At 45.5% G+C, this 24,624-nt stretch overlaps 1 protein-coding gene across 3 annotated transcripts in view; it reads right to left on the reverse strand.

Moving 5' to 3' along the window:
• The window catches only part of PPP2R5D (protein phosphatase 2 regulatory subunit B'delta), a 58,117-nt gene extending 42,529 nt beyond the window's left edge, over window positions 1–15,588 (reverse strand). For 2 of the 3 annotated variants that reach the window (XM_083605195.1, XM_083605196.1), the window contains exons 1-2: window positions 15,447–15,587; window positions 10,446–10,568 (exon numbers count right to left, since the gene is read on the reverse strand). In XM_083605195.1, the coding sequence (XP_083461321.1) occupies window positions 10,446–10,568; window positions 15,447–15,473 (150 nt within the window). In that variant the 5' untranslated portion in view covers window positions 15,474–15,587. Of the gene's footprint in view, window positions 1–10,445; window positions 10,569–15,446 lie in introns of all 3 variants that reach the window. The other variant, XM_083605194.1, reaches the window with a different exon arrangement.
• Window positions 15,589–24,624: the final 9,036 nt, after the last annotated feature.

Consider the following 24,624-nt stretch of genomic DNA (forward strand, 5'->3'; position numbering starts at 1 on the left):
GACATCAACGCAGCGGTGATAAAATCCAATGGATCAGAGTTGTTTGCTGAGGACAAGGCCTGGGCTGATAAAGTGCTGCAAGAAAAGGATATGCTCGAAGATACTGGTCAATCTTGACCATGATCAAGTTAACACGCTTTAGGAGAGCTTGCACTGCACGACCAAATCCATTTCTAGAATAATGGTGATTCACTGTGCTCTGGTATGTAAAGTATTGTGGCAATATGCACCCTTTGGGAAGAAGTGAGCACTACGAATTGAATGAATGAATTTTATACGGCTATAGCTGCACACTTTATTATTTTGTGCAAGCAATGATGCAATTGCCTTTGTACTCAGCGAGATTTTAATTTTTAAAAGGCTACAAGAAACTAGATGAGGAATGGCTGTGCATGTGTACACACATGCGCGCGCGCGCACGCGCACGCGCACGCGCACGCACACACAGCCCTCTCTCTCCAGAGCCCTGGCAAATGTGAAAGCAGGAGGAGATTAAACTGGAGCTGGTATAAACAAATATATCAAAGGGGAGGGGAGGATTCTGCAGGACACCTAGAAACAGGAGAGACAGGGAGAGAGAGAGAGAGGAAAAAATAACTCAAAGTGAAGCAGAACCCCATTCCTAAATGCTGCCCTCATTTCGCCAACACAGGCTAAGTTAGCAAGGCTGGCAGAACTTTCCCCTGGATTCACTCCAAGTTCGTTTCTCGCCTCCCAAATCCAACCCTTAGCAGGTTAATTCAAGACGTTTCAAAAATGGCATTTTTAAAAAAGGCTCAAAGAACAGGAAGCTCTCCTTACAGGTTTGTGTAGCCCCTCTTTCCCCTCAACGGGGGAGGAGGACGAGATGTGGGGAGGGGAGAGAGAAAGGCTGTGGATGGCAGCTATAGGAAATGGGGGAGGCATTCCCTGGACCGGGGAGGGGGGGGGGGAAGTACTGTGGGAAGCAAACTGGACAAAACAATGCTTTCCAAAAGACATTTGGAAATGGATGGCCCTTTTTCTGCTGCCCAGCCCTCGCTCCCCACTTCTCTTACAAGGGCCATGGGGCGCCTTGCCAGTCCCCACCCCACCCCCGCTGCCTGCTGAATATTAACAGGATCTCACCACAGCCAGTTCATTATAAGTCTGAAGAGGCCCTGTGCCACTTTTCAGCTCATCCTTCCCCAGAATCTTGAACAGAGTATATTAAAAAGAGAGAGAGAGGTTGTATCAGCCTGTCAGTTGGGAGTGTTTTTTTAAAAAAAGAAGAAAAGAAGAACACACACACAAACGAACCTCAACAAAACCTCCACAAAATATAATGACTAATATGAGCCCCCCCCCCCCCCGGAAGATTTCTGGTTTAGAAGCACCTGGCGACAGCAGAATAAGCAGAAACAGCCTCTTATTGTTTTGCCCAGAGGAGATCAGAAGATTTAAAAGGCAACAAGCAGCCTTATTGGAAGTTCCTGCAACTGAATTGCTGTGCTTTCGTCAGAAACGTGCTTGCGCAGAGTTTGCTGGCTTAAAAAACAAGCACACTGTCCCGCCCAATTTTTGAGGACAAGAAGAAATAAAAGAGTCTCTCTCTCTCTCTCTCTGGACTTAAACTATATGTGATGCTTGCTGCTGCATATTTTTTTTAAGCCATTAATAGCAGGCAACAAGGAGGGATGATTTTCATCAGGACCTTTCCTTCCCTGCCGAAATTTCCCATAAAAATCGCCTCCCACGGCTGCTATCATTAGCATGGAAGGAAACGTGGTTTTTTGGCACCAGTGGAACGTAAGAAGACTCCCCACTGGAAAAGACCAATGGCCCAGCTCAGGCATCCCCAGCCTTCGGCCCTCCAGATTTTCTGGACTACAATTCCCATCATCCCTGACCACTGGTCCTGTTAGCTAGGGATCATGGGAGTTGGAGGCCAAAACATCTGGAGGGCCGCAGGTTGGGGATGCCTGGCCCAGGTGGTCCAACGACCTGTTCTCTCACAGAGGCCAACCAGTTGGCTATGGGAAGTCCGAAAACAGGACCTGAGCACAGCAACACTCTCTCCCCACTTGCAATTCCCACAACTGACATTCCGAGAAACATTGCCTTCCAAAAGTGGAGACCTGGTCATGGGGGCTAGTAGCCACTGAGAAGCCCTTTCCTCCATGAATGGGAGCTTCCCTCTTGCGGTTAATAGCAGCCGGAGGGGGAGAAGGCGGCCAAGAAGAAAGGTTTAACCTCTTCCCACGCACTGTTGTTCTGATGAAAATTCCTATCTCTGCCAAGCGGCTGCTTTTTTAAAATAAAGAGGGAGCAGCGAGTGCCGAATTTAGCATCACATCCAGTTTCGGCCTTCTGTTCCAACTCTGAAAATGACAAAGCAATAAACACTTGAATCTCAAAAAGAGTTTGAAATATCTCTTTTTAGGATTTCTTTCTCACGTTACAATTTAGCATCCCAAGGTAAGTTGTCGGAAGGAGGCGGTTGGGGTTGGCGAAGGTATCCTTGCATTGCAGGGGGTTGGGCTAGATGGCCTTTGGGGTCCCTTCGAACTCTATGATTCTATGAAAAGTAGCTATAGCAGAACTGCAGGATAATAGATAATAGCAGCAGAACCTTAGGATCTCCTGCCCTTTTTGTCAGGGTCTTATAAGTGAACAGGTTTGCAGAATCCTTCATTCTTTATGTGGGAAGGAACTGCTGTGACCATTCCTACTCCTGGCTAGTGGGATGGAGGAACCTCAGCTTTTTAACAGAAAGCCAAGGTACAAAATCAGATGCCACGTGCATTGCATCTTTTGCTTGACATCTTAGATTGCAGAAGCGATCCAATACCTGAATGATTCCTGCTTCCATATAAAAACTAGCACACTTGTAAAAACTGCACTGTGGACAACTACAAGGCTTGACCATTCAGCAAAGTTGGGTATCTCTTTGTTCTTCTGGCAAAGAGTGCTCTCTCTCTTTTAATTTACCTACATATATATAATCCACACTTTTTTATATATGTAAAAAATCAAGACAATCGTACAAAGCATGAGAATAAAATCAGCATAAAAACATCATTAAATACTGATTGGCTAAAAAAAGAGAATTCATGTTGCGAAGGCCTGTCTAAACAGAAGAAATCTGGATGGAAGGGTGGTTCCTGCCAAACCTCTACTGGCAGTGAGTTCCACAGGACAGAGCCTGCCACGCTTAAGGCTCAGTCCCTTTTCACACTTTACATCTAAACAAAATCTCTCATTTCTGAGGTCCCAGCATTGCAAGACTTGTTGCCATGTTGATGTTTCCTCTTTCAATGTTCTCTCTCACACCCCTCTCCCTTGGGTCTTCATCCACCGTTCTTTTTTAGACCTGCTTTTAAAATGCGTGTGTTTGTGTGTGTTCTTGTTTCCACTATGTGAGGTTCTCTTCAGTTGTGCTTGCCCTGGAAATGAATAGAGAGCTTTCCTAGTGCTGATCCACTCAAAAGCCACTAAAAGGAAACCAACAAAGGATCTGGGCAACATAGCATGTCTAGGCTAGAATCCATCTCCCTGACCTGCTAGCATCTTGAAAGCACAGGAGCTGCTCTGTTTCGTTTTACTGAAAGGCAGGGAGCATCCAAGCATTTAGAGGAATGCAGTGCAGCAACGGGCACCTCTGGGCTGTAGCTCAGCCAATGAGCATCTGCTCTGGATGAGCAAGGCCCAAGGTTTAATCCCCGGCATCTCCAGGTAAGGGCTGTGAGAGATTCCTGGAAAGATGCTGCCAGTCAGCTAGATGGACCAATGGTCTGACTTGGCATCGAGGCAGCATCCTAAGCAGCCTTGATTCCCTTTGCTTTGTCATTTCCAGGAACGACTCTTAAGTCTGCTCACTGTTCCTCCAACCTGCTCGTGCTCTTTCTGAAGCCGGAAGAACAAGCAGCTGCAATGCAATTACCCCTCCGTGTGCTCTGAGCAACAACTGTGCTTCAGACTAAGGGGCAGGTTTCATGTCCTCAAGCATCAGGGCCACACTGCAAGGCACCCGCTGCTGCATGAGTGACTTTAAGAGGACCAGGCAAATTGACGGAGGGTAAGGCTATTAGAGGGACGCGGGTGGCGCTGTGGGTTAAGCCACAGAGCCTAGGACTTGCCGATCAGAAGGTCGGCAGTTCGAATCCCAGCAACGGGGTGAGCTCCCGTTGCTCACTCCCTACTCCTGCCAACCTAGCAGTTCAAAAGCACATCAAAGTGCAAGTAGATAAATAGGTACCGCTCTGGCGGGAAGGTAAACGGCATTTCCGTGCGCTGCTCTGGTTCGCCAGAAGCGGCTTAGTCATGCTGGCCACATGACCCAGAAGCTGTACGCCAGCTCCCTCGGCCAATAAAGCGAGATGAGCGCCGCAACCCCAGAGTCAGTCACGACTGGACCTAATGGTCAGGGGTCCCTTTACCCTTTACCTTTAAGGCTATTGGTGGCTAGAGACAGCATGTCCCTTTATACCAGCTGCTGGAAGGGAGAGCACTGTTGCACTTGGAAATCCTGTATATGGGATTTCCACAGGCATCTGCCTGGTCACTCTGAGGATTGCATGCCTAGATAGGCCACTGATCTGGCCAGCAGGGCTCTTCTAATGTAGACTTCTGAGCAGCACTTGACACTGGGGCCTGCCCCCCAAGTGTTTGAAATTCATTGCCATACGGAAAGATAATTTTATTAGTGTTGTTGGAAAAAGAACTTTGCGGGTTTCTCTATCACCACCTCTGCTTCTCTCTTTGCAAACTGGAGCAGCTCATTTCTAACTGTTCCTTCCGGCATCTTTATTAGGGCTGCCAGTTCTCTGCCCTGCAGTGCTGGAGGAAACTTCCCAAAATCACATTGGTGTCTAGCTGCGAGGAGCTCTCCAAGATGTCAGGCAAATATCCTTCGCACATCACCTGCTACGTGAGCCTTTTTTTTTTTTTTTTTTAAGCTGGGGATCCTAGGGATTGAACACGAGGCCTTCTGCACTCAAAGCATGAGCTGTACCTGCAGAGCTATGGTTCATCATGTCAGAACAAACAGAGCTTGATATGATGTTGACCTTGCAAGTGAGGAGAACTTCCTCTGCTAAAGTAAAGCTCCAAGAAGGGCAGTGGGTGTGATGCAATGCATCAGAAACACAGAGCATTGTACTGGATTCAGGATTAACATGGAACTGCTTATTCTGCTCCCACAAAAACTCAGTATTCATAAAAAGGAGCGGGCAAGCTTCCTGTTCTTATGGCTGGAAAGACATGCATGAAAGTGTGTGGTTAATGCCTCCTGAAATCTCAGCAGCCGGAGAATTGATAAACAAAGACTTCCTAAGCTTGGTTGGCTAGGTGGGGGGGAGAAAAACAGGAGTTCAGTGCCTTCTTTTTTGTCCATCCCCACTTCCTAACGAGAAAAACCAGGATAAATTAAGTAACACGGAAATGGGGAATAAATTAAACAAGGGAAATTATGCAAGTGTGCTCATTTTTGCCCTGGCATATGGACATTGCAGAACTGAACTTTTGTTGATGCAGAATTTTAATTTGACCTGTTTGAGCAAAGAGTAAACACAGCCCTGCCCTGCACACTGGAAGCAACCACAAGCTAAAGGCCGCTGCTGCAATAATTAGTTTCAATGAGAGAACGTATCAGCTGGCACACATGATGATTTTCACACCTCAAATACCTAAATTTATCCTTTGCATGGGGAGTAACTGAAAGACAAATTATTTTGGAGGAGAGAGGTGGAAACCTGCAATCAGTTTTGCCTAAGGAAGACATGCCCCGTCAGCCTATGTAAGCAATAAGTCTGTACTTGCAGGAGATAATGGGTGTGGCTTCCATTTGTACGACTAGTGCTGTACCTTTGGCAGCGGCAGATCTGACATAGGAGAGGAATTGCAAGGAACATCTTAATGCACATCAGGAATGGAGCACGGCAGGATTGTTCAGTAGCAACACCAGTCCAGACCTCAGAGAGATTCTGGCAAACGAACCATACCAGGATGCTAGTTGTGCATCAGAAGGCATCTGATAAAGAACCAACTCATTATTAAATGTGCATTGCATGAGTTTGGTTACGCATTGGTGCAACAGCTGCCATTGAAAGGACTTGCAGATTTACACCTACAAGGCTGGCTTTGAATTGCATGTAGGGCACAGGCCCTTTTCTCTACTTTAAGCGGGCTTTGATTAGGTCAATAGTTTCAGAGGGCTGCTGTTTCCGCTCTGCTCTGCAACCAGAATTCCATCAAGAAGGCATCAAAAAGCAATGCAGACTTAAAATGTGCCCTGCCCTCTATGGGAGCGAGACAACGGAGTTCTTGGTTTGTGTCCAGATCTCTGCACATTAAAAGCCTGCACACAGACATTATATTTTAGCATCTGATTGCTCTGGTAACTGCTGGGTTCACCTCTATGTAGATGCACACCCATTAGAAGGAACTAAAGATCATTCTTTGCTAGGGTGTGACTGCTGCCCAGCTCCAACATAGCAGGAATAGAGGACAGCTTCTGAGCGTCTCTGGCCCATTTGCTATTCTAATTATTTTCAGCCCAAAGAACATCTTGCTAATGGATGCAAGCTGCTGAACACTTAGCAGGTTTTCTTCCATGCCTTCCCCAATATGGAGGAAGAATGGGATAAATCCCAAATACGGAAAAATAGGGATTCCTGACCCACATGGCTTTGCCATGAGCTTTAGTGCTAGGCTCCTAAACAGTTAAGTTAAGGCAACCTAGGAAATCTGGAATATTTTTTTCCAGCCCTACCCGAGAGGGTAAAAGCTGACACCCCCAATTCTTTCATGCCAACTGCTGGGGCATAGCAACAGCTTCTCAGCCGAAATTAACGGAAAGCCTCAAGTTAGTTTTACACTTGCTTCCAGGATGCTCACAATTGCTTAGCACATTCTTAGGTGTCACACACTCACAACTATGCTTTCGGAAACTGCATCGGCATTGTTTTTTTAGCAGGCTGTGTGAAAACTAGAGCTGTTGTTTCATTGAATAGTAATAGCCATGCTAGCGCAACAGAACATTATTTACTGATAGTTTGAAAGAACTCAAGCCAACGTCATTAGCAACTTTTAATCAATGCCACAACGGAAGCTGTATTCTGGTGCAACAAAAAAATATCACGAGAGTGCCTGGTGGCATCTAAAAAGACTATGGCTGCAATCCTAACCATGTCTACTCAGAAGTAAATCTCAATGAGTTCAATGGGGCTTACTCCCAGATTAAGTGAGGTCCGTATGATAGCCTAAAATATTTCCAGCAGCCTGACCTCACTTTGTCATTTTATTCCCTCTCTCTTTGGCCACATTCACACCATACATTTAAAGAACTTTGATAGCACTTTAGACCGTCATGGCTTCCACCCAAAAACTGTGGGAGCTGCAGTTTGTTTAGGGCAGGCTTCCTCAACCTCGGCCCTCCAGATGTTTTTGGCCTACAACTTCCATGAGCCCTAGCTAGCAGGACCAGTGGTCAGGGATGATGGGAATTGTAGTCTCAAAACATCTGGAGGGCCGAGGGTGAGGAAGCCTGGTTTAGGGTGTTGACGGTTATTAGGAGGCCCCGATTCCCTCATAAGGCTACAATTCTCAAGAGTTCCCTGTGGAGAGATATTAACTGCTAAACCACTTCGGGATCTGTAGCTCCTGAAATGGAACAGGGCTCTCCCATCAACTCTCAGCACCCTTAACAAACTGCAGTTCCCATAATTCTTGGGAGACAGCCGTGACTGTTCAAAGTGGTATCACAGAACTTCGAATGTATGCTGTGAATATGGCCTTGATGCCCACGGATATACATATCTGTGAATAAGCGTTCCTACATTATATGAATGGGGCTCTTGTCCCTGAATGTTAGGACTTGCAGTAAATCTTCAAGACAACAATACAAGAAGAGAGGCATTTCCCGGTGCTTACTCAGTCCCTTTCTTCACCCTACTCTACCTCAAGCCAATAAAAGAAGTCTGTTTCTGCAACCAGAGATGGTGATGATTATTAAATTTGTATACCACCCTTCATCTGTAGATCTCAACATAAAAACACAAGATAAAAAACACAAAATGCATAATAACAACAAGAACAGGAACAAACTAATAACCCTCTCTGCCCACCCCAAGCTGAATCTTACTTCAACATAATAAATAATAATAATAATAATAATAATAATAATAATAATTTATTATTATTATTTATACCCCACCCATCTGGCTGGGTTTCCCCAGCCACTCTGGGCGGCTTCCAACAAAATATTAAAAATACAATAAAACATCAGACATTAAAAACTTCCCTAAACAGGGCTGCCTTCAGATGTCTTCTAAAATTATGGGACAGCATCTTCCACTACATCTGAGAGCAACCAGCTACCTTTGGGGAAAGCAATAACCCTGTCCTCACTGCCATTAGGAGATGGAAAGCTTTCCACAATACATTGTTTGGTTTAATCCAAAGAAAGGGCACTTGTAGACTCCCAACTCCTAACCAGAATGGCCAAGGTCACAGATGACGGGAGCTATAAGTCCAACTATTTCTGGAGAGCCACAGTTTCTCCCACCACCAACAACCCGGGTGTGATCAATAATATTATCAAAGGGATCTAACCTTGAAAAGCTAATGTTTAGGACTCCTGTGATTCAAAATGGGAAGGAGAGGTCTACCACCAACACATTCAAGTAGGAAAACGGGAATCTTCCATTGACTCAGGAAATGCTAGCCTGACTCCTCCCTGGGTCATGTTGTGGGAAACCCCCAAGATATCTGCTGACCAACATAGTGGATGGTGTTCCTCTTCCTACTTGGGACACAATGAGCAAATATACACGAGGTGGAATTCCCAATTGTGTTTACATATTTTAGTACAGTACTAGAATTTTATTTTTTCAGAGTTACCCCGAATTATTAAAAGCTATTGATTGAAGGATATATCTTTGGAGCACTCTCGACTTCAGGCACAAAAAAGCTTCTTCCAAACTCACAGCTGATGAAAAATAATTTCAAATCCTAGGCCTCCATTTTTAAAAGCTATTATCAGATCCTGCAGACCCTTCCAATTCCTAGATGACAGCATCAAGAGTTTAAGAACCCAAGCAACAAAGCAGCTGGAATTTTTCCAGCCCTATCTTCAAGTGACCGATAAATGGACCTTTGTTTCTTATTCCAAAATAAGACCACCTCATGTTTTCTAAGGCTGAGGTGTCAGTGCTAAATGGAAGCAGACCCCAAGGAGGGGGAACCTTATCTACCAGAACCTCATCAAGAAGCCTCAACGAAGGATTAACTCTAAGAGAACTTCACCACCACACAGGCATCCTCATCTTTGACAATACACACATTGTACCATGGGAAGAACCCTTGTACTTTGAATGCTGCAGCACTGCTGTCCCTTTAACCCAAACTTCACCAACCTGGTGTCCTCCGGATGTTTTGGACTACAACTCCCATCAGCCCCAACCAGCATGGCCAATATCAGGGATGATGGGAGGTGTAGTTCAAAAACACCTGCAGCCCCAAAAGATGTTTCAGTCTAAATAGAGAAACAGATATTTTTGTTCTAACCTTTCTCCTTTTTTTCTATTTACAATACTGCCACTTATTTGAATTTCAAGGAGAGAGAAAAATGCAAAATCTCCTTTTAGATTTTGAAAACAAGTCCACAACCTGTACGCTTTTCTACCACAGTCAGTTCCATGAATGGTACCCTTCACTTGAATTTCTCTGCCATTAATTCTGTGCACCAAAATGGTATTTTGGTAATCTCCATCTACCCTAGATACACACACTTGATTAGTCTTCTGTTCGGTTCCTTTCCCACAAGGTTTAGTTCTCACCCTTTATCCCTCTTAACTTAAAAAAAAACACACCCCATAAAATAGTTTCTGCCTATTTTTCATCTAAAACGACCATATTTTATAGTAAAATAAGAGGGTAGGTAAAAGAGCTCAGGAAATAATCACAAATTACCAAAACCTGATAGATGGATTATATTCAACACTTATACAAAATTTAAAATTGTCCAAACTGTTTTATGTATATGATTTTGTTGCAATCCATAAAACAAGCACATAAGGTATATCATTATTATAATCACCACGTTTCAGATGAGAAAATGGAATCTGCTGAGGCCGTGTGGCTTGAATGGAAGTAATTTCAGGAGTTCCAACACCAACGGTAGATTTGAATTTTATAGTTCAGACACTTAATTATTGTGCTACATGCTAAACCACCACATAATGCAACCTCTCACACGCTTTTTCGGTTTGCGTAGAGCTTTTATTTCTACTGGTGGTTTCCATTCTTCCTTTACCAATCCCCTTCTCCCTCTCTGATCTCACAATAACCCATCAGCACAGGAGCTGATAGGAACACTGATGGAAGCTGCAGTCCCAAATATCTGGTGGTCCCCGTGTCGGGGAAGGCTCCTCTAAGCCAACCAGACTGCAACATACATCATGCAAAAGATGACTTCAGCATCCTACCTCTTCTGAATTCTCCGTGCCTCCATCTTTGCCGCTGCCACTGCCGCCGCCGCCACTACCACCACTGCTGCTGCCGCTGCTGCTACTGGCTTTCGTAGTGCTTTTAGTAGACTTTGGAGGCTCCTAAGGAAGAAAAGGAACAGGAAAAAAGCACATTCAGATGCACTGTTTTACCAACAGCTTAACAAAGTTCATGGATCCTGCAAGGCAAGCGTCATGAAACCCCAACAGAAAAAGAGGACACCATCCCATAAATAGGCTCCTATACCATGCTCTCCATGTCGGTGCCCAAGAGACACAAACTTCCTGGCGCAAAAGAAAGGTCTGTGTACGGAAACACACTGATCATCATCCAAGTGCTTCTGCTAGAACGATCAATTCTCTTCCCTTTAAAAAGGGCACCTGACTCTATTGAAGTCCCACCCACTGGTGGGGGGCAGCTGCCTGTTTTGCAGCCTGTTGCTCTCCCTGCCTTAGCCAGAGCAGCCGAGTCTCTGCTCCTGCCATCCTCTATGGGAAAGGGCTTATCTGCCAACAGCAAGCAAATGCTAGTAAACTGCTATTTAGAAAGCAGTTTGCAATGCAGGCAGAGAACAAAGACTGGAGGACAAACTGAAAAGAGGTTCTCAAGCTGAGGGGAGGGAGCTCCATTCAACTGGTGTGTGGACAGTCAACAAAATCTGTATTCAGCCTATTTTTTCCTCCCTAACACAGACAGAAGCTGTACTGACCAAGGTAGAATTCAATGGGGCTCTCTCTCAGGCAAGTGTGTACAGGCTACAATCTAAACGAACTTCATCACAGGTAAGGAAAATACATTTACTAGATGTATTAAAACATATTTCGCAAGGGAATTTGACCTGCTCCAAGGCATATGTGATGGGCTGCTGCGGAAAATGACGCTTTAGTGAACCTGTGCAGCATAGTGGTTAAGAGTACTGGACAAGGACTAGGCCAGGGTTCAAATTCTCACTCAGCCATGAAGCTTGCTGGGTGACTTTGAGCCAGCCATTCACTCTCAGACTAGTCTACCTTGCAGGGTTGCTTTGAGGATAAAATGGGGAGCAGAACAGGCTTGTTTGAGGAAAGGTGGGATAGAAATAATAACAAATAGTATCCATGCTGCAGAACCACTTTTGTTTTTTGCTGTGAAATGCATGTGTTTGATAACCATATTGTGAAGATAGATAGATAAAACTTTATTCGCAATGGCCATAAGCCAATGGCCATAGCAACAGTAAAACATTAGAGTATACTCAGAAAAGTAAACTTGATATAAGAGCACAATTTAAAGTCCTGAATCAGCCGTCAGTTAGTGGCCCTTATTCCGATTGCCCCTGCTATGAACCTAGCAACCTTTGCTGTTATCTGTTATAACCATACAGTGGTACCTCAGGTTAAGTACTTAATTCGTTCCGGAGGTCCGTACTTAACCTAAAGCTGTTCCTAACCTGAAGCACTACTTTAGCTAATGGGGCCTCCCACTGCCGCCGCCGGAGCACGATTTCTGTTCTCATCCTGAAGCAAAGTTCTTAACCTGAAGCACTATTTCTGGGTTAGCGGAGTCTGTAACCTGAAGCGTATGTAACCTGAAGCGTATATAACCCGAGGTACCACTGTATTGTGAAGAGATTCTGTGTTGTGCCTTTAGGTCCATATCCACTGCTCAAATACAACGTGGGAGAGATCATCAGGAGATTTGGGCTGAGTGTTCATCAGTATGTGGATTATACCTCTCATTTAAATCAGAACCAGGGACTACCTCTGACGGTGACTTGGAAACTACAATTAATCCCAAATGCAGTTGCTAGACTGGTGACTGGGAGCAGCCACCAGGGTCATAGAACACTGGTCCTAAAAGATCTACATTGACTCCCAGTATGTTTCCAAGCACAATTCAAAGTGCTGGTGTTGACCTTTAAAGCCCTAACAGCTTCAGCCCTGTATACCTAAAAGAGTGTCTCTACCCCCATTATTCGGCTCAGACACCGAAGTCCAGCTCCAAGGGCATTCTGGCCCTTCCCTCATTGCGAGAAGCGATGTTACAAGGAACCAGGCAGAGGGCCTTTTCGGTTCCACCTTGTGGAACGCCCTCCAGTCAGATGTCAAACAGATAAACAACTACATGACTTTTCATAGACATCTGAAGGCAGCCCCGTTTCAAGAAGCTTTTAATGCTTGATGTGAGGTCCCCCCCCCCGTATATTGCTGGAAGCCGCCCAGCGTGGCTGGGGTAACCCAGTCAGATGGGTGGGGTACAGTGTTAGAAACTAAGATATGAAGCTAGGAGCTAAATGGCACCTTAAATCTAGGTTATGGACACAACAGCGTAATGTCTAGGCACACTTTTTTAATAACAAGAATACAAAGCTGAAAATGAATGAACTGCAGCTAAAATATTATGTTCATTTTTCACATGGTCCAGTCCTTCCCCTTCCCACCCCCCTAATATTCTTAAGAGGGTCTCTTCTCCAGTCTTCGGAGAGTAGCTGGAAGTGGGGAGGCAGTAAAAAGGTCCTCCTCTCCTTCCACTCTGCAGTTTTAATATGAAATTTTAGGCACAGTGCTGCACCCAGAGCTCAGAAATTGCTTGTGTTACTGAAATTCCGTCGCAAAATGAGCCTAGGACAATGGGAGTTTCGAACACTGGTGGGGTATAAGAAATTTATTATTATTATTATTATTATTATTATTATTATTATTATTTTATTATTTTACATGTTTCTGCTTCATGAAGGTGAACACTGGTACACAGGAACAGGTCTTGTTCTAATTTCAAAGCCATCTAAAGCCTGGCAGCTGTTTTCCAGGGTTTAGATAGAAGTCTTTCTTGGCCCTACTGAGAGCTTCTGGAAATTGAACATGCAGCCTTCCCTATGCAAGGCATGTCCACTTCCACTAGCAGGAATGTTGCACTCATGAACCTTTAGCTCAGCATGCCAACATACCCCACTTTGCATACTTCCTCTCTGCAACTGATCCACACATTTGTGCCACATGCCGTATGTTGCACAGAGGCGCCACGCCTACATTGCATGTTACATGAATTTGCACATTACTTCTGGGGTGCTAAGTCTTTCGGACTCTGCTCCGAATTCTAGACTCTGCACGTTTGTTTGTGTTCTGCATACTTCTGCAGTGTACAGCAGTTCACAGGAGTTCTGTCTTCTATCCCCTTAAAAGTTATGCACAAATGCCTGGCCAATGTCTGCACAGGATTCTCTGTGCACTCCCACTTAGCACCCAGAGCCCCACCAGGTGCTTACACTACCTATACAGCCTCCTCTGCATTTGCACATAGCACACACCTGAACTCTGTGCCCTGCACAAAATAACACAATCAAACCTTTTTTTCAAGATTCTTCCTCTTTACATGCACATGCACACACATCCTTCCTAAATATCATATCGGCAGTGCCTTTCTACATGGGCCTTGAATTTGCCCCACTTCCACTCCTGCCGCTTGCCTAAATCTCTATTTGCCCCAGTGCCACTTAGGTGTGGTTGCGATGCACTGCAAAAGGCAACAATGACTGTGTACTCTTTTCCATAACTTTGTGCTTGAAACGCAAGGGTCCGATTTAAAGGGAGCAATCTGTCCTTAGGCCTCCCCCTGCTGCACGGCAAGACAAGTGTGAGGCCTATTGTGCTTGTCTGACCTCCGAATGCAACACCAACACACAGGCGCGCATCGCGCACACGCCTGCACAGGGACCCCCGAACCGGAAGCGATGGACGCGAAGGAAGCATACAAAGAAGCGCAGCGCATCCTCCGCTATCGGTGCGCGCACACTGCATTCTAGGACGCCCAGGCCCAGATCCGTGTTGGGTTCCCCCCCCCCCGCCTCCGGAACTGCCACGGAGACCGTCACTACTAGATTCCCTCTTTCTCCGCAAGCAAGCAAGCAAGCACTCAACCCAACCCCTCCCCCGTCCGTGCCATGCAACGGCGCTTGCCTATGCACCATGCTGCGATCGCCTCTTCTCCTCCCCCCCGCCTCGCCTTACTCTCGGCCTATGCATTTCCCCTTCCACCCCGTCCAGGATGCAACGGCTTCTTGCCCGTCAGCACCCTTGTGTTACACCGCCGCCGCCGCCGCCGCCGCCACCCTCCTCAGCCCGCCTCTCCCCAGGTGCAAGGCTCCTGCACGAGTGCGGACATTTTCTCCCCCGTGTGGGTGCTTGTCTGCCTGCGCGTGTGCGCGCCTAACTCAGGGGGCCCGTGCTCAGAGGCAGTTAACAACAAACGGGCTGTGCATTGTCTGACCAGGGCATCTTTTCCTGCAATTCGATTTAAAAGACAGATAGAAAGACATATGTATTTGTGTGCTTTGTGTGTATGCTTAACCCACGGATAACAAATATGCTGTGCATTGTCTGGCTTGTGCGTCCTCCCCCCACCCTAAATATATATATGCATTAGATGTAGATACAGAAATAAAGATACATTGTGTGTTTGTGTATGCTGAGAGTGTAGTAACAAATATGCTGTGCGTTGCCCGGTCAGTACCTTTCCTATATATATGTGAATCAGATATTGATATAAAGATGTGTGTGTGTGCGCGCGCGCTTGCTTAACCCAAGAGGCCCGAGCTCAGGGGTAATAACAAATATGTGGTGCATTGTCTGGCCAGTGCGCCCTTTCCTACATAGGATATACATACGTGTATGTGTGTGTGTTGCAAACCTAGACCTGCAGGTGTGTGTGCACTGATTTGCTCGTGAGTGTGTGTGTGTTGCACAGGCACACGGATCCTGCGTCGAAGCCCCGGGCTGCTGCAAGTGCAGCCGCTTCCTGCCCGCGTCCTCGGCCCCCTCGGCGCGCGGGGCGGCGCCACTCCCGGCGGAGGCCCCGAGCTCGTATGCCGCCAGGCCCGGGAAAGGCTTTGGCGCCCGGGCGCTCCCGCCCACCCCACCGCCCCGGCCCTGGGGCGGGGTGGCGCCAGAGAGAGATGGGGGGGTGGGCCGGCCCCGGGGCGCCGCCGCCCCCCGCTCGCTCACCTTCTCTTTCTTCAGCTTGTAGGGCATCCCGGACCTCGAAAGCGCTCGCTCGGCCTCTCCCGCCGCCGCCGGCCCGGCCTCCTCTCGTCGCCCTCCCTCGGTTTCTCCTCGCCGCCGCCTCCCTCCCTCCTCTGCGCTGGGTTGGGTGAGCCCCCGATTGGACCCGCTCGGCCCAACCTGCCTGGCAACCGCCTCGCTGCCTGCGTTTCATTGGCCGCCGGCGGCCGCGCCGATTTTTGCCATTGGAGGGCCGGTTTGAAGGGCAGCTGGGGAGGGCGGGAGGAGGCCGCTGCCGGTTTTGCAAAAAGGCGCCGCCGCGGTTGTGGGGAAAGCGGGTGGGATTGGAAGAGGAGGAGGAGGGCGCCAAGGGGGGCGAGGGGGCTTCTCTGCCTCCGGCTGCTCGGGGTGGAGGGGCTGCCGGATTATGGATATAGGTCACCATGGCTGCTTCGAATAAGTTGGAAGGGGTGTGGGTGCCGCGACTGGGCGCCCTTTTGTGAAATAAGGAACCAACGGGGGTAGTGCAGCGTGCAGGCCTCTTTCTTTCTCTCTGTGTGTCTCTTTTCTGTGTCATTGTCAAGGAGAAACGCCGATGGAGAAGGCAACCCCGCGAAGTGAAAGGTTGCCGTGAATGAAGCTGCTCCCAAAGAATGGCAACTGCATTGCAGTTATAATTCTTTGCACATGCACACACACACTTAAAAAGTGCCAGCCATTAATAATGTTGGGTCGCTGCTCCTTCAAGTACGAGGTTCTGCTATTATATGAAGCGGCAATTTTTTTAAAAAAATAAACAATAGGAGGAACCATAAAACAGATTTAATAACAACAACAACAACAACAACAACAACAACAATTGAAGACTCTTCTAGGAAAATGGGGTTTATACAGCCCAGCTCCTAATCAAGATCCACAATCGGTCAGAGAAAATAAAATTGAGAGAGGACCGGAACAATAATTCAGGACCTATTTAAAATTGCAGTAGAACCACATGAGAGAATTTAAGCGCTGCTTAACATTCCTGTTGAAACTGATGGGGCTTAAGTTAGCTTAGGTTTGGCTAGTTTGTGCCCAACTTTTTCAGGAAACAAAAAGGCTGAAATCCTAAACACAATGGACTAGAAGTGAGTTGGGTACAGTATTTAGCTCTGAGCTCCTTGGAGAAAAGAGAATATTAACTGTAACAATCAAGAATACTTAAGATCCAGAATCCACTATGCTAATGCAGTTAAAGACATTTCCAGTGGATCCAGATATGAATGCAAACGTGGGTGCCCCAACAAAGCAAGGCTGAAATGAAATTGGCGCTTACCCCGGGAGTAAGTCCCACTGAGAACAATGTGACTTACTTCTGAGGGGAGACAGAAAGACTTGCACTGTATTGTCTGATCAATATCTAGGACAGGGCAATAAAAAAATATTCATCTAAAAAAATTTGAACCATTTTTCAGGAAAATATTCTGAAATATGCAGCAACAACATAACAAACTTTAAAACTCCCAGTAACCTTAAAATATAATGTACAAACTGCAGCAAGTTGCCCAGTACAATAATAAAACATAATATAGTCAGAAGAAAACAGCACCACTATTTTAGCAGCTCAGTTAAAAGCATTCCATAAAAGCAGCAATGAACAAGTGTGTCTTCAAGTGAGGACTGCTTAAAAACTTGTAGAGAGTTGGCACAGCCTTGCTACAAAAAAAGGCTTATGGGGCTGGAGCTTTTATTTTAGGAAAAAAATATTATCCAAGGAGGAACATGGTAGAGTTTTATAAAATGATGGAGAAAGTGAATAAACTTATTCCTCCTTCCCTGTGAAAATAGAGTAAAATGTGCGGCCTGAGTCTGTAAGCTGTACTGAATTCAGTGGGGTATGGTAACATCTTAAAATGTGCATAGGATTACAGCTTTGGTTGCTAATTTCAGGAATTTTAAAAATGACTTGTTTGCACAATGCATAACTAATTGATGGAATTAATTGCTGACAGAGGTGGTGATATACACTAGCATAGATGGCTTTCTTTAGAATTAGATGAATCAATGGCTACTAGTCACGAGAGGTGCATAGAAGTTTCCTAGAAGCAACCTAAGTAGCTTCATCATACCCAACTTAAGAGCTTCACAGGGACGCTTGAATGGGTCCTGTCAAAATGCCTCTAGATGGGCCTCAAACCAGGACTCTTCAGCATACTTGCCAGGAAGAAAATATGGCATTTCTATAAATATGCTTAAAACTGGATGTAGGTCTGACCCTGCAAAGCAACTATCCCATGGAGCAAAAGATCCATTCAGGTGGTCCACAGAAATATTTTGGAAGAGTTTAGGGTATCTGCACTTGATTTATTTGTTCCTGATAGTGGAAATTTAGGCCATTTTGACACTGGCTAGATTTATCAAAGAGGGGACCAAAGCCCTGGTTTAGGATCTGTGATTTTTATAACAGTACTAATTTCCCCCATGAAATCTGCCAGTTAAAGGTACCATTCTCAGTGCCCCAGCCTGGGGCTGTGATTTTCACAATATAGTGATAGTTTTGACAATAATGTTAGTGCTGAAGAGGGGGGAAAGTTTGGTAAGTGGTCAGCTGAGACCCCCCAGCAATTTTGAATTATCTGTGTAGGAAAGTGGTTTAAGAACTGCTGGTTTAGTTCCTAAGCTCTCAAACTGAATGGAGGGAGGACATAAAGCTTTTATTGTACTTCATACCAACCTGCTAGCCAGATTTCAACCAAACAAAATGACAGTTCTTGATAAGGTGTTTTTAAACAAAAAACCCACACAAAAAACCCTAAATGTTTTAATTATTTTTGCAAGAGATACATAAACAAGCAGAGCAATATAAAACAAACATCAACAATCATACTGCAGTAAGGATACAAAATAAACACTGGGTGATCATCAGCAAACTCTTATATCACAACTAAAATGAAGAGATCAGGAGATCATTATCAGGACTTTCAATAAAGAAAACGTGTTTCTCATTTTTTGCTTTAGTTTTTTTGTTCTCTAACCCAAAGACCAATGGTGCCTTGGAACTGTATCAAGCCAGATAGATTTCTGGGAATCAGGTGGAAGGTTTAGACCACTTCGTTAGACCACATAGGTTATAAATGGGTACCATGTACCATCAAACAGGCCCTTTTTATTTCATTCCCCTTAGCTGTCTGTTGCATTCAGCCAGTTTTTCTCCTACTGCCAGATTCCAGGCCTTTGCCACCAATTGATAATAAGGTATGACAAATGTATCACAATCTCTAAGCACGCAGCCCTTAATAATAATAAAAAGGATTGAAGGTCTTGTAAACTGCATTCTGCGTTGTTTCAGGGAATATGGACATGCATGTGAGACTAGGGTCCATAAGAATAAGTTGCTTATCTATTAAAGGAAACAGAATACAAACAGAAACCTATGGGCAAGACTGGCCATGGTAAAGCAGTTGCCAGAACTGACAATCTGTACCTCCTGTCTGGTTCTTTTCCCAGCAGTCATGAACTCCATTGGGGAGGTGCTCTCTGTTCTCTGAACTCTTCATGCCCTTGGAGACAAAGGAGGAGGGAAGCTTGAGTACAGTAGGACCAGCAGGCTCCTGTGCGTGGCTGGGGAAACCCAGCCAGAAGGGCAGGGTATAAATAATAACATCATCATCATCATCATTATTTATTATTATTAATCTGTTGCAACCTCTGTCCCCACCTCTTCTGCAGCTGCCTGTCCTACACCTGCAGTGCTTTCTGCCTCTTCTTCCTCTCTCTCACTCAAGCCTGTTGCTTGTTCAGCATCCAACCATTCTGCCCTACCCGTCATCCTCTGACCTGTCTTAGTGCCCCACAACCACTCCCTTGGTTCCGAGCCTTCCTCTGCTGCTGCTGCTGCTGCTGAAGAAGAAGAAGAGTTTGGATTTAATATCCCATTTTATCACTACCCAAAGGAGTCTCAAAGTGGCTAACATTCTCCTTTTCCTTCCTCCTCCACAACAAACACTCTGTAAGGTGAGTGAGGCTGAGAGACTTCAAAGAAGTGTGACTGGCCCAAGGTCACCCAGCAGCTGCATGTGGAGGAGCGGAGACGCGAACCCGGTTCACCAGATTACGAGACTACCGCTCTTAACCACTACACCACGCTGGCTCCCAGTGCTGAGGCTTCTCTGGTTCTCCCAACACCCCTAGAGCCCATTTTGGGGGATGCAGGGGAAAGAGAGGAGGAAAAGCCCTATTGTCCTGCATGACTTCCATTGACGAGGGAATCCTACCCTTTGGTTCTAGTAGATATTTAAATGAGGTTTTAGATAGGGGGATTCAGCCTGATGTGTCTTCCCAGGATGGTGTCTGTGTCATAAATTAGTCACGTTTATTTGCTAAAAACCTGTGGTCAACACAAAAATATGGGCATAATCAACCTGAGAGAGACATATAAGTACAGGTGATCCCCAGCACATTTTACCCCATTTTGTAAGCTACATTTTAGTCTGATCTGATTGGTTAAGAAACTTTAAATATGTTACTGTATGTATATCAATCAACTAGTGTACCTGAAGGAGCTATCCCACCCCCATTGTTTAGCCTGGACACTGAGGTCCAGCTCAGTGGCGTTCTGGCGCTTCCCTCACTGTGAGAACTGAAGTTACAGAGAACTAGGCAGAGGGCCTTCTCAGCAGTTGCACCTACCCTGTGGAACGCCCTCCCATCAGATGTCAAAGAGATAAAGCAATTATATGACTTTTTGCAGACATCTGAAAGCAGCCCTGTTTTGAGAAGCTTTTAATTTTGTTGTGCCCTTTCATGTTTTGTTGGAAGTCACCCAGAGTGGCTGGGGCAACCTGGTCAGATGGGTGGGTTACAATAGATACCTACTGTATCATCATTTCCTACTGTCCAATAAAGAAACAAGAATCTCTTTCAAAAACCTATCCCAAGAGGATTACATAGGGAACAATACAACACACAGTGAACAGTATCTTCCCCCTCTCTCCAGACACCAATGCCCAAACCATTATTTTCAGATATTGCATTATATTTCCCCCTCTAAATGTCCTGTGGTATAGGGTTAGGATCTCAAAGCGGAAAATACTTTCCTCGTTACACCAACATAAAACTTTAAAAAACTGTAATTAAATCATATCAGATTGAACAAAATAATAACACGTTTCAGAAAAGGGCAACCAAAATGACCAGGAAGTGGAGCAATTTGTCTATGAGGAAAGGTTGTAGCATTTGGAACTTTTTTTTTTTTTTTGGTTTAAAGTAAGAGGTGACATGACAGAAGTTTATACAATTTTGCACGGCATGGAAAAAGTAGACAAAGAAAAGCTTCTCTCTCTCTTATAACACTAGGACCTATGGACATCCAATGAAGCTAAATGTGGGAAAATTCAGGACAAATAAATTCTTCTTCATGGATCACAGAGTTAAAACTTTAACTTTAAAAGACATCTGAAGGCAGCCCTGTATAGGGAAGTTTTTAATATTAAATGTTTTAAACACTTGATTGGAAGCCACCCAGAGTGGCTGGGGAAACTTAGCCAGATGGGCGGGGTATAAATAATATATTATTATTATTATTATTATTATTATTATTATTATTATTATGAGTAAAGCAGTGACAGCCGCCAACTTGGGTGATTTAAAAAAATAAAGATTGGAGATCTTCATGGCGGAGAAGACTATCAATGTCTACTGTTCATGATGGTTGTGCTTTATCTCCACAGTTAAGATGCAGCAGTGCTTCTGAATCCCAGTTGCTGGAAACTGCAGGAGCGGAGAGTGCTTTTGTGCTTGGGTCCTGCTTGTGTGAGAACAGGATGCTGGACCCAGCAGGGCTCTTCTTATAAAATAAGAAAGGGCCTACTCTTTACTCATAATACACCATGGGTTTATTTTGAGGTACAGGAGTAACAGCCTTATAAGCATAGAGAATCAGTCTGTGCTTCATTTTGTCAGCCCAGTTCTATTGGAAATTTGCTCCAAGTTGGGGCTGTTGTTTTCTTTCTCTCTCTTCCCCCCTTTTAAGTATTTAAACCAGTACAAATGGAAAACAACACGAACTTTGGACAATACTGAAGAAAAGCCAACCTAAAATCTTACCATGGAAATAAGGACTGTCGTGTGGTAGGTTCCATAATGACCTCAATTAGACATTTTGGATAGTTTCCAGTTTCACAATATTTGCCCAACCCCCACTGGCAGACCGTTAGACATCTGCTCTTTTATTTTTGTCCTGCTTTGTTTCGTGAAGATTTCCACCTCCTTTATTTCCTTCAGTTTGGCATCACTACGTATTCTAGCTTTCCTTCCCCTTCCAATTTAAAATAATTATGTTTGGGAAGCAAAATGGCAAATGTCGCTTCTTGCCAAGACTTGACATGACTACTGAGCAATAATAAATGGAGCACTGAAGGGAATGGATACACAGAGCAATGTAGACAGCTCAGCAGGCCACAGAATACCTTAACGGAGCGTAAATGGCTTTGGCTGCTGTCCACAGCCCTTCCAAAAATACTTGCACCTGCATGGCCTTATTTCCTTGGATAGAGCCTCAGCTTTAGCCTTGGGCATTCTAATCAGAAATGGTGTCAACCTTTTGTTCAGTTTGCCTGGGGCTGGGATGGGGAACCTCTGGCCCTCCAGATGCCGTTGGACTACAACTCCCATCATCCCTGTCCATTGGCCATGTTACCTTGCAATGATGAAATATGGAGTTCAACAGTATCTGGAAGGTTGCTGATTCCGTCCCCCTCCCAGCACAGAGAAGGAATGCAATGGGGAAAGCAAAATAATGTACATGTTATGGTAGGAAGAAAGAAGGAAGTGCTTGAACATGGGAAAATCTGAAGCAGGGGAGGTAGCAATTGATTTGTTCCCTGCACATCCTTTGAGGACCTTAAGGCAGCATACACTTCTCTCATTTTATCCTTAAAGCAACCCTCTGAGGCAGGTTAAGCAGAAAGATGGTGATTCAACCCAGATTTTTGCAGTTTGAGGCGAGGCTTAGTTACACAACACAATGGTTTTGTCATAATTATTCATACTTCCCACTGTCTCAAGGACTAAAAAGTTCCAGGACAACCTTACAGAATAATTTCTATTGTTGGGAAAGGGAGTACAGGAAACCTGTGGTTGTTGTTTTTAAAAAACCCACCCTATATATTTATTTACAATTGCCTAGATTGATCAGGTGGGCAGCAAGTAGGGACACAAATGGGCTCTACTAATTCTAAAGCAGCATCAGTCCACAGAAGAAACAGCAGCTCCCCTGGAGCTCTCTTTGGCCAGATTCAAATTGCACATATATTTTCCTTTTTAGTCCTGGATATACAAGTACATGAGGCTTTAGTTACATTCAGCACCTGGCTTTAGATATTAATGATGGGCAATAATGAGCACAGAGGGCAATTATTAGCTTTTATGGTTCCAGTCCTATGGTAACTTACATGCTTGTATGTCTCATTGAAATATGGGGCTTACCGCTGAGAAATTATGTACAGGACCAGGCCGCATTGCAAAACACAATAAAAGCATTCAGTTCTGATTCCATCAACAATTCACTGGTATTCTCCGCCATTAACAGCAGCATTTCACAGGGATTCAGGTTTGATTCAACTATTGCTAGGAGTTTGTTTTAGTTTGCCTATCGCCAGCCCAGCTCTATAAATAACTGCAGGGAACTCTTAGAGTGTTATTGTGGGAAAAACATTTGGAGGAGGAGGTGTTGTGGAGTGTGTGGCATACCGGACTAAGATAAGTTTAGTCCATTATCATTTAAAACAGGATCAAGTTAAGCATATATAACAATATTTATAAATTAAAAATAAAACTCTGGAAAGAAGATGCCAAGTGCTGCTCCCCACTGTAAATTTGTCGTTGTTGTTTAGTCGTGTCTGACTCTTCGTGACCCCATGGACCAGAGCACGCCAGGCACTCCTGTCTTCCACTGCCTCCCGCAGTTTGGTCAAACTCATGCTGGGAGCTTCGAGAACACTGTCCAACCATCTCGTCCTCTGTCGTCCCCTTCTCCTTTTGCCCTCCATCTTTCCCAACATCAGGGTCTTTTCCAGGGAGTCTTCTCTTCTCGTGAGGTGGCCAAAGTATTGGAGCCTCAGCTTCACGATCTGTCCTTCCAGTGAGCTCTCAGGGCTGATTTCCTTCAGAATGGATAGGTTTGATCTTCTTGCAGTCCATGGGACTCTCAAGAGTCTCCTCCAGCACCATAATTCAAAAGCATCAGTTCTTCAGCGATCAGCCTTCTTTATGGTCCAGCTCTCACTTCCATGCACCAATCTATAAATACCAGTCTAGCGCTACTGAAAAGCCATTGACTTAACAAAAAACCCTTAAACAAGAATTTGCTCTTGTTGCATAGAATGCACTTTTCTCTTCCACACTGAGTGAAGGGGTGACCCTTTTAATTCCAAGGGCCACATTCTTGAATCAGCAACTTCCTGGAGGCTGCACACCAGTGGTGAGCAAGACCAGAGGCAAAAGTGGGCAGATCAATGGATGGAGTTTTTCCCTTTCTACAAGGGGCCACGTCCCAAGAACACAAGGGTCAGGTTTCTACATGCCCTCTCTGCCCATCCAAGCAAACAAACAGGAATTGGCATGGTTCAACGCAGTGGCGTAGCGTGGGGGGTGCAGGGGGGGGGGCGGGCCGCACCGGGCGCAACATCTGGGGTTAGGGCAAATCCATGGGTTAGGGGGCGCAAATCCACGGGTTAGGGGGCACAAATCCATGGGTTAGGGGGCGCAAATTACTTGCCTTGCCCCGGGTGCTGACAACCCACGCTACGCCACTGGTTCAACGGTGCCTTGCAAACAGCCAAAGCCACTTGAGGAGGGTCTAGAGCAGCGCCTGTGGCTTAGGAAGAGGACATGACCTAGGTAGAACCCCTAAACCCCCTTTTCTTTGCATGGTGGCTGTGCTCTGCCTCCACGGTCGGGAGGCAGAAATGCTTCCGAGCGACAGCTGCTGGAAACCGCGGAAAGGGAAGAGCGCTCTTGTGCGTCCGCCGTGAGCCCACCCCTGCCAGCGGCGCCACTCTAACCGCTCGTATCTCTAGTTATCCGCACATCTACTTTCTCATTGGGCGTTTTCCAAACTCGGGCCGGAAGTGCCCGTGAAGGGGCATTCCTTCCTGCGCCTCTCTCTCTCTGTGGTCCTCCCGGGAAGCTTCCTCCCCGCCGC

The sequence above is a fragment of the Podarcis filfolensis genome (assembly GCF_964270895.1).
Source record: "Podarcis filfolensis genome assembly, chromosome: 3".
Classification (NCBI taxonomy): domain Eukaryota; kingdom Metazoa; phylum Chordata; class Lepidosauria; order Squamata; family Lacertidae; genus Podarcis; species Podarcis filfolensis.